This window comes from Chaetura pelagica, unplaced genomic scaffold (genome assembly GCF_000747805.2).
Source record: "Chaetura pelagica isolate M959 unplaced genomic scaffold, ChaPel_1.0 scaffold215, whole genome shotgun sequence".
NCBI lineage: Eukaryota > Metazoa > Chordata > Aves > Apodiformes > Apodidae > Chaetura > Chaetura pelagica.
In genome coordinates this window covers 86,385-97,070 of record NW_009953206.1, presented here as the reverse complement: position 1 = coordinate 97,070, position 10,686 = coordinate 86,385, and the positions used below count along the sequence as shown (strand labels likewise).

Sequence of the window (10,686 nt, the reverse complement as noted above, 5' to 3'; positions counted from 1 at the left end):
TGGTGGGCAGAGCACTTGTGGTGTGTTGGCACCACTGGCTGTGGCTGCCAGGGGGAACCATGCGTCAGTCCTGGCACAGACACAAGTGTTGCTGCCACAGAACTGGCTTTGTGTGACATTAGGAAATGCCCCAACATGATCTGCTTCCTTTCTTACAAAACACTGCTTGAAGGATGAGGGATAAGGGATTTAGATGAGAATGATGATTCTTACCTTAAACTCCTCCAGCAGTTCAGAGCTGAGCAGTTGGATGCTGAGCTCGTCATCCTTGGATTGCTGCGGAAGGAGGCAAAACGTGAGCTTTACCTGGCACTCCCAGCTGGGTTTCCCTCTGCCCTCCCAAATTGTTTCCTTGTCTGCATTTATGGTCTGGCTGAGGTGAAGGCAGGGAGCACCCAGCACCCTGGGTGCATACCACAGTGACACCAGGTACCAGAGTCACCCACTCCTTGGTCTATTTTCTTGCAGTGCAAACACTGCCAGGTCAAGAGAGTGAGATAATGAGACCTCAAACTTCAGTGACATTGATTTTCTGAATGTGAAACTCCTCCCACTCCCTCCAGGTGCAGAGGGTGTTGGAGCCAGGGTGCTGGTACAAATCACCCCACTCCTTCCATGGGTGTCCAGGACATGGCAGCCCCTGGAAGGGAGAGACCAACCCAGCCTGCCTGCCTGTGGTTAATCCTCCCATTTTTGTTATCTGTGTGTCTCCAGCCCAGGGGTTAAAGGGATCCGCAGTGGGTGTTTGTTCTTGTGGTGCCTCCATTGCACCATCAGCTCTGGGAAACCAGAGAACTGCAGCAGGGTGGGCTGACAGCACCCAAAGCATCACCCCATGGCACCGAGGTACCAAAGCTTTCCGGAGAGTCTAAAATCATTCCTTCCCAAAGTGACCTGGGAGGTTTCCAGCAAGCTTTAAATCTCAAGTCTCGGCTGTGTTCATTCGACAATGAATGCAAGCCATGACATTAGCCTGAAATCTAATCCTACCTTGTTTTATTGCTGAAACTCACTGGCACTAACAAAAATAGTAACACAGATGTGACCAACAGTCTCTATCGGTACCGATGCCGTGACACATGCTCTGGGTGCATCTTGTGCTGCTGTTCCCTGCAGTGTGAAGCAGGGACCTTTTACAGGCACTGCAGCAGTGCTGGGCACTGCAGCTTAGCTCCAGCCATAAACCACCAAGCTCAGGCTTTATGTGGTACTTTCAAAGAAAAAGTCTGTAGGTTTCCCTTTTTAACTGGTGTTGACTTCAGCAAGGCTGGGCTTCATTGCCCTGAAGAAGGGGCAGGTTCCTTCCTATTGATTCACTGAATAATTTGGTCTGCAACATTTTGGGCGAAATCTGGCTAGAAAGGTTCACAGAGTTTACTTATGAAATCTCATGAGTTCATTATAACAAACTAGGAAGAAAACCCTCCCCTGGTGTCTCTCAGCAAGCAATGAAACTGAGCTGCTCTTGCTCAGCCTGCAACACAAGACGCGGCCAAATAATTTCTGCGGGGAAGGAAGCGCCTCCAAATCACTGTCGTTTGCAAAACACACGCACGCAAAAATTGAAGAAAAACGAGAAGGAGGAGAGACCAGCAGGGTTATACTTACAAAATAATCCTTAATTTCCTCGAACTTGATCCTCAGCTCTTTGAGCTTTGCAGGCAGGATCTCGGAGAAGTGGAGGCAGGTGGGCACTGGGGCGCCGGCGCGGGCGGGAGGGCTGGTGGCCCAGAGCAGCAGCAGGAGCAGGGCTGGGCTGGGTGACATCCTGTGACACGGGGCTGCTCGCCTTGCCTCGCTTTCCCGGGAGGGGCAACAAGGCAGATCTGCAGCCTTCACCTTGATGGAGCCCCTCATTTATACTCTCAAAACACGGCTGTTTCCTCTCCCCATTTCCTGACGAGCAATATTGGGGTTTTAAGTCATTCATTAAAAACCAAATGTCACTTGGGTTTCCCGTCAACTTGGGTTTCCTGTTCTTTTGACCCCCCTCCTCTCCTCACACCCCATCAAATCTTTTGTGCTTAGACTCTGCATTTTTGTGTTGTATTTTTTTTTTTTCTTTTCATTGCTTGCTTCTTGTAAATTTAAATGTGGCTAAAAAGGAAAGCTTCAGATATAATGAGAAGATGAAAAGGTGCTGTGTAAGGTTACTTCTGCATTCTCACAGTTACTCTTTATTTTTAGATGAATGCCCTTTTGTTGGGGGGCAAAAAATGTTTGTATTTTTAAGCCTCCACATCAAACCTGCTCTCAAGATCCCCAGCACCATGCATAATTAGCAGCATTGCTTTTAATGAACCTGGACAATGTGCTGCCTCCTCCTTTGGCAATCAATGCTGTCCTAAATACACAGAATAATCTCAAAGATGGATTTTTAATTTCTTGTTTATTTTTTTTTTTCCCAGTTAATGCATATCTCTGCTGAAGTTGAGGTTAATTGTCACTGCCTTCAGCAAGACTGTGGTCCCCAGCTGTGCCTGGCTGCCATGGAGGTTAGTCCTGTGGTATGCTGGGATGTGGTGGAGGAGCCACTGAAATGGACATGGAATGACATTGGAATGGACTTCCCAGAGAAGTGGTGGAAGCACCATCCCTGGAGGTGTTCAAGGAAAGGCTGGATGTGTCACTTAGTGCCATGGTCTAGCCTATGTGGTGGTGTTGGTCATAGGCTGGACTTCAGGGTCTTAAAGGTCTTTCCCAGCCTTGGTGATTCTGTGATTCTAGCCCATCCTGCTGGGATGCTCCAGGTCCCCAGGGCTTGTGCCCAGCAGCTGGGTGGGAGCAGGGCTTGTAACACTGGGGTGTGGTGTTCAAAGGTATGTGTGTGTAACATGAATATTCCCATTTCTGGCTCTTTAATCCTATTTCATTTCCTAGAAATGGGCATGAGCCCTGTCCAAGCAGCCCCAGCACTGGCTCTAGGGCCTGGGTGTGCTGTGCTGAGACTTCTTGTCCCAGAGCTGATAAAAGACCATTTTGGAGCTGCAGATAATGGCTCTGACGTCTCCTTTCCGCTCTCCCCCTTCATCCTCTCTTTCTATATATACATATATATTTGGACACACACCCTCCAGCTTCCTTGTGTTAAGATATCACTGACAGATTTGGGAATCTATTATCCAAGAAAGAGAAAGTGAATGTGAATTTGGCCTTTCTTTAGTTAGAGGGTTTTCTCTGGCAGCTCTGGTGTTGTTTTGGAGCAGTGTGTTTTTCCTAGCCTGCCTCTGACACGCTGCCTGGGACAGAGCAGTTCTCATTTCCTTCACTGCCCTGAACTTCTTTGAAATTGAATTTGCAAACCTCTGTGATGGAACTTATTGCACCAAAAAAATGCTGGACAGATGCAAATGACTTTTTGTTAAAATAGATTTGGATTGTTCTGAGTGCTGTTTTTGGGAGCACGAGGGAGGGGTGTTTGGTGTGAGTGTGTGTGAGTAAGAGCAGAGGGGATAGAGCGTTAGTAATGGAGGGGTTTGAGGTGGGGACAGTGTGGGGTTTTGTGTTGTGGTTTGCTTTCCTTTTGTTGTTGCCTCTTCCAGAGGTCAGGAGGAAGCCTTCCCCCTCCTGAATCACTGCAGGCACTTGCTCAGCTGAATCACAGCTGCTTGGTGACCCATTTTTCTTCCCCTCTCGAGGGCAGCCGCGCGGTTTCTCCCCGGGGCTGCCGGCAGCCACGGGGCACGAGGAGCAGAGCGAGGGCAGCAGGAGGCTCAGACAAGACCCACTGCATTAAACTCAACCCACTTCCACTGGTGGGATCCCACCTTGCTCTGCTCTCCCCCTTGGCTCCCACCCTGGGAGATTTTTTGCTTATTTTAGATTAACTCGTGGCTGATCAAGCTTCACTGCCAAGACCTGCGTGGCTGCTGAAGTTGCCTCAGGGCATCGAAAGTGGCACAGAAAGGTGCCCCAGAGGGTGGGATGCTGGCAGGAGCCAGAGCCCTGGAGCTGGGTCTGTGGGCAGCCTGGCCCTGGACTGAAGCCCAGAGCTGAACCTGCTCCCTTGGGTGAAGGATGCAGCCCCAGCACTTCCCTGCAAACTGGGGTCACTCAGCAGGTTTAGGTGCTGCTGCCTCTGTGGGATGCAGAGGAAAGGGTCTCTGGGGACATGGCAGTGGCACCGGGAGCTCTTCCTCCCTTCGTGCTTCCTGCCAAGGAGCTGAGTGCTTGTTTCCAAACTTCTCATGTTCTGATCAATCTGCAGGTCTCCATGAAGTCATTTCAGTTGACACTCAGAGTGTGCAGAGTGGTTTTCAGTCTTGTGCAATTCCCTCCTCCCTGTTTTGGAACCTGCTTTGTTTTGGTGTTGGTTTTTTTTTGTTGTTGTTGTTGTTGTTTGTTTGTTGGTTGGTTTGATTTGGTTTCTTTTTTGGCATTTTAGTTGTTCTTTTTTTGGGGTTTTTTTCTTCAGTACAAACGTAAGCCAGATGCACCCATTCCACAAAGGAAACTCTGCCCTGCTCGGGGCAGCTGCTGGGCTGTGTTTACCTGTGTTTCCTTTGCCGTGTCAGAGATCTTGACGGTGCAGTTTCGCTCTGACTCACGGGTACTCACTGCTGTGGAAACGCACTGACTCGGCACTAGTGCCGAGTGGTTGCATGAATGAATAAAGCACCCTTTCCTAAAGAGTGTCCGGGTGACGTGGGTGTATTTCTGAACCTTTAGGAAACAGCTTTCATGGCTGCCAAGAAGATCATTTCAGGAAGGAAAGTGTGTTGCTCAAAAGCTATTAGAACACTTTTACCCCACCTCCCACAAACTGCCAAGAGATGCTTGTTCACAAGAACCAGGCAGCAGGGCAGCAGGATTGTGTTTCTGCAGTAAAACAGAGGCATTTGGGTAAATGCTTTAACTCTCAGCTTGGCACATGGACAGGTCTGTCCTGGATGTGATCCTAGGCTGCCTGCACTGGCTGATCCTGCCCAGGCAGGGCATGGGCACTGCAGAGGTCCCATCCTTCAGAGCAGGGTGGTGGCAACTCCTGCTTCTTAGAGAGCCTGCTTCTGTATGTAGCTTTTCTCACGTTGGCAAGCTCTTATGTGGGCCAGTTCTTATATTACTTTGTCTTTCTGGACCCTGTCATTGCTTTTGGACAAAGGAACGTTGTGTATTTTCTGCTATATTCTAGATACAGCTTGGAAGACCCCCTAGGTTTCCCTGCTATTATAATGGTGTACTTGGCTGTTTCCTTTTCAAAAGTTCCCCTTTTTTCATCTCTTCAGATCAGAGGGACCTGCTGGCAGTGACACTGGGGAAGGCAGAGTCTTGGTGATGTTCCATTCAGCTGATGTGAAGAGCAGTTTGGAAGTGCTGGCATTTGCTCTTTCAGCAGCCCCATTGCTGATGACTAACAGTTCCTGATGGCTGAAGCACAAAGTGGATGGGTTTTTTGGTGGGTTTTTTTTTTGGTGGCATTTTGTTTTGTTTGGTTTTTTTCCTTTTCTTTTTTTAAAAGACTGTTGTTTTTTTTTTTCTGCTGGCACAGCATGATGTTGGAGTTTTCACTTCTGGAAATCTGCTTTCTAGCAGCCTTGTTGGAATTGGCAATGTGACTCATAGCAACCTCAACAGGTAAATCCCAAATTACTCTTTGGAAATTTAACCCGTGTCATCATTTTGTCTTGTAACATCCAAGTGGCCAGAAATAGGTTACTAATGATGAGTAGAAGCCTTCATTGTGACCTCTAGTGTGACTTCACGTGTGACATAACAAGCCTGACATAAGAAGTTCTTATGAACTTCCATTTGAGGAATGGAGACTTCCTCCCAGCTGTAGATTCAGTGTTTTGGTGATTAACTTAACTGAGAAATAGTTGCATTTTTTTAATTGCATGGACCAAACTCCCAGTATTTGGAAATGTGCTGCAGCCTTTAAGGCAGAGAGAGAACAGCATCCCAATTTAATATTTATTTATTTTTTTTATCACCCTACTGAGGCCATTTTGAGCAATTCTTGTCACAAACAAGTTATCTCACAAGTGCTCTTTTTGAGGAGTTGTTTTTTTTTCTAGTTTTGGTGTTACTGGGGTGTGTGGATCTGGGGGAGAATGTTGCCTTTGTCACAGTTTAGCATCAGCACACTAAGCAATAACACAAATGCTATTTATAGCCCTTAATGGTCATAAGACAGAAACTAGTTATCATGGTTTGAGAAATCAGATCATGGAAACCAGCTGCTCAGAAGCCTAACGTGACCCTCAGGGTGGATTTTGGAGGCAACTTCACTCCCTTGTCCCAGCAGCCCCAGGCCCTCGGCCTGAAGCCAAATGTCAGGCTGGGCCACTTGGGCAGGGGAGTTTTGGGGTGGTTTTGCTTTTTTTTTTCTTTTTTCTCCACGCTGAGCAGCTCGTGCTGCAGGTTGAGAAATCCTGGGCTTTCTTTTCCACCCCCCAAAGGGCTGAGGGGCACGTGCCGGGGGGTGGCAGGAGGTGGCAGCTGCTCCCCAGCCCGGCTGCCGCAGCCTTGGTGCTGCCAGGGGGTTTTCCCTGTGCCTCTGCTGCAGCTTTCGGTGCCAAAACCATCCCTGTGATAAAGCCGTGGCCCTGGGGACTCCCTTGTGAGCCCTCTTGGCGTGGACTCTGAGCTGGTGTGTTGCTCAAGCAGGAACCAAAGGGCCTTGATGTCCCTCTGCACCTTCTGAGGCCCCTCTGAGCAGCCAGGGCAGAGGGACTGGGTCTTGTCGTGAGGATTCCAGGAATAAAAAGCCCAGAGGCTGCTGCTGGCACTGCTGCCCTTTCAGATAAAAAGGCAATAAAACAGAATTGCTAGAAAACTAGGAGGGTTGGCATTGATTTTATTTGCTTTAAGCTGAGGGGTTTCTGATCAGCAGGGTCAGGATGGGGTGCACACCTGGCTGTGCCATGGGCAGGGGCAGGAGGAAGGATTTTGTTTGACCCCACCTCTGTATGCAGAGATTTACTTGTTAAAATTGCTCCATCAGATGTGCTTTTCAGAGGTTTTGGAGAGTTTTATGTATTCTGTTTATAACTTTCTACCTCCTTGCGTTCAGTTCCCCCTTGTGTTTGTGGTTGTTTGGTTTTTTTATTACAGAGAGAGCAGGAGACACAACCTGCTGCTTCTCCTGCTGGGACCCAACGACAGAGACTCAAAGAAAAGTGACATGGAGCTCTGGCAGCAGAGGAGCTCAGCAGCTGAAAAGTTCTTCCTGAAATCACATCACTCCAGGGGTATGAGCTGCTTCCCTCGGCATGAGCTGCAGCGTCTGCTCTGCTCCTGTTCACCTCTGGTCTCCCCAGACTTCTTGGGTGGTTGTCCTGGGATTTCCCTTTTTGTGGAAGCCTGAGGGAGGTTCATTTCAGTAACGGGATCAGGCACTGAAGTTCTTTTTTGGTTATTGCTTTCCATGTAGGTTTTGAGGGCTCTAACTGGGAAGTGGAAGATGAATCTGAGTGGTGGAAAACCCCTCTCACTGAAAATGGTGTTTAAAAAAATAAAGAAGAAAGGGGGGAAAAAAAAGAAGGGGAAAGATGGGAAGTGAACTTCCTCTGCTGGCTGTCCCTGCCTGTTGGGGAAGGAGAGATGGAGTTTATCCCCAGCTCTTCAGCAGAGTCTGGCAGTCTGGTTGCTGAAAACACAAAGTCAAATGTAAGAGCTGTGATCCTTGCAGTGCCTCTGATTTACATTTAGAAAGGTCACGATTGGTATTTATAGCTGAGTTCTACTTGTGGCTAGAAGGGCTTTTGTCCTCCTGTCCCAGCGGGTTCACAATCATCCAGCACCAGCGAAACCAGGTTGTGAAATTGAGACTGATTCAGGCCCCGGGGTGAACATGTCCCCAGGGCAACATGAACCAGACAAAACTGAAACCCGTGCTGGGGAGCTGGGTTACTGGGTTACGTACAGAACCCACCGCTGGTTTACTGAAACAGAAGTTTCAGTTTTGGTGAAAGCTAAATCTACGACAGCTCTGCCTGGCCATTGGAGTGATTTGCTCCCCAGATAACCCAAAATTTGAGCTGATAGCAGCAAGCACTCATTTCTCCTTTATTAGGCATCATTTTTTGCCTGCACCATCAGCACGTTTCACCCTCCCAGGCGAGCCAGGTGCTCTGGGGAGCAGCCAGATCCATTGCTTGCTCAAATCCCATCTTCTAAAAAACGTCCAGGGTCTGATGGTTCTTAAAGACTTTGTTCTGCTGTTGCTTACCTGGAGTGCAGATGATCAGCCCTGAGATCTCTCTGCACATGCTGCTCATCCACTTCAACTGATTATTTTTCCTTTCAGATCTCCATGGCCTGAGAACTGATGCCATTTTCTGTGACTACTCGTTTGAATTTTCTATGTCAAGAATTTCAGCTCTGGTTTTATAAATATTAATGGGCCTTTTCTGAAGAAGAACCCATAGGTGGGGAACAGCACCCCAAAACTGCCAGCAGCTCTTCTGTGAGTCATGGGATTATCCACAGGCTTCAGCTAGGGATGCCCAGGCTCACTGTGAAAAATCCCTGTCTTTGGAATGAGATATTTTCTTAAATTTTTATTAATTTTTATTTTTTGTCTCCTATTTAGTTCTCTGTCTCCTGTATCTTTTAGGTTGCCCAATGTCCAGATTTGCTCTGTCACCCAGTGAGCTCCCCAGTGCTGTGGGAACAAACGAAGCATCACGATGGCTGGTAATGCAAATCATGATTATAATGGTAATTGCAAGAGAGAAAAAAGCTTAAAATCAGAAACAAGCATGGTAAACAATTCTAAATTCTTCAGAGAAGATGTGCATGGTTGTTTCTTGTGGGTTTTGAAAGTGGAAGTTTGATTTGCTTAGGTCATTTTTCACATTCACTGACCACAGCTCTCTCCCTCACAAAGACCTTTCAAGAAAGTCCCATTTCTCTGCAAGATGTTGGTCCAGCAACACCCAGCCCTGCAGGTCAGCGAGGGGCTTCTCAGCCACCTTGAGATCTTCCCTTTGCTTCAGCATTTTCTTTTCTAAACGTTGACTTTGTCATTTGCTTAGAGAAGCCAAATTGGTAATATATCAGGTGCCCACATCAAAAAGCTGCTGCAACCTCCTGAAAACTGAAAAAGCCTCATTCATTAAGCCTGTGTTTAATTTCAGTGGCAGGTTTGAGTCTTTGTAATATTTGTAGGTTTAAAGACTGGTGCAAATCTTGGTGTGGGTTTTGGGCTTTGTCTTCTCCCCTGCACATTTAATCTTCAGTGGCAGGCCAGTGCTTTTTGGGTAACTCTAGTTCTATTTTTGGTGAAGTAACCAATTTCTTTATATGGTGTGGAAAAAAGAAAAGGAAAAAAAGCCAAACCTCCCTGGAGGTGTTGAAGGGCAGGTTGGATGGGGCTTTGAGCAACCTGGTCTAGTAGAAGGTGTATGCCCAGGCTCACTGTGAAAAATCCCTGTCTTTGGAATGAGATATTTTCTTAAATTTTTATTAATTTTTATTTTTTGTCTCCTATTTAGTTCTCTGTCTCCTGTATCTTTTAGGTTGCCCAATGTCCAGATTTGCTCTGTCACCCAGTGAGCTCCCCAGTGCTGTGGGAACAAACGAAGCACCACGATGGCTGGTAATGCAAATCATGATTATAATGGTAATTGCAAGAGAGAAAAAAGCTTAAAATCAGAAACAAGCATGGTAAACAATTCTAAATTCTTCAGAGAAGATGTGCATGGTTGTTTCTTGTGGGTTTTGAAAGTGGAAGTTTGATTTGCTTAGGTCATTTTTCACATTCACTGACCACAGCTCTCTCCCTCACAAAGACCTTTCAAGAAAGTCCCATTTCTCTGCAAGATGTTGGTCCAGCAACACCCAGCCCTGCAGGTCAGCGAGGGGCTTCTCAGCCACCTTGAGATCTTCCCTTTGCTTCAGCATTTTCTTTTCTAAACGTTGACTTTGTCATTTGCTTAGAGAAGCCAAATTGGTAATATATCAGGTGCCCACATCAAAAAGCTGCTGCAACCTCCTGAAAACTGAAAAAGCCTCATTCATTAAGCCTATGTTTAATTTCAGTGGCAGGTTTGAGTCTTTGTAATATTTGTAGGTTTAAAGACTGGTGCAAATCTTGGTGTGGGTTTTGGGCTTTGTCTTCTCCCCTGCACATTTAATCTTCAGTGGCAGGCCAGTGCTTTTTGGGTAACTCTAGTTCTATTTTTGGTGAAGTAACCAATTTCTTTATATGGTGTGGAAAAAAGAAAAGGAAAAAAAGCCAAACCTCCCTGGAGGTGTTGAAGGGCAGGTTGGATGGGGCTTTGAGCAACCTGGTCTAGTAGAAGGTGTCCCTGCCAATGCAGGGGGATTGGAACTAGATAGTATTCAAGGTCCCTAACACCCCAAACCATTTCATGATTCTATGAAACCACTGGCACTTGGCTGATTTTGAGGACAGCAGCACTTTGACTGGGCTCATGACTGAATATATATTTTTTCTTGCTTGGGCTTTGAGGGCAGAGGAACCTCTGGGGCAGGTGCTGCCAGCCGAGTGCCAGGCAGCGGGAGCAGAGCTAGCAGGGGCTGGGTTATAGCACCCAAAAGGCCTAAAATAATCATTTCCCTTTGGGGAAGATGCCATTTGTGATAACCAAAAGATGAGCTCACATTTTTAGCAAAACAGGGGAAGAAAGTATCTAACCTTCAACCCCCTCCCCTGGTGACTAAAGCAATGGTTTTCTGCAGAACAGCTCTTCGAGGTGCAAGATCCTCCACCACGCTCTT

General features: G+C 47.1%; 1 protein-coding gene across 1 annotated transcript in view; it reads right to left on the bottom strand.

Annotated features, from left to right (window-relative positions):
- IL10 (interleukin 10) overlaps positions 1-1,767 on the bottom strand; it is a 3,269-nt gene extending 1,502 nt beyond the window's left edge. Inside the window, exons 1-2 of the mRNA XM_009997515.1 lie at positions 1,609-1,767; positions 214-276 (exon numbers count right to left, since the gene is read on the bottom strand). Coding sequence (XP_009995817.1) covers positions 214-276; positions 1,609-1,767 — 222 coding nt within the window. The remainder of the gene's footprint in view (positions 1-213; positions 277-1,608) is intronic.
- Positions 1,768-10,686: the final 8,919 nt, after the last annotated feature.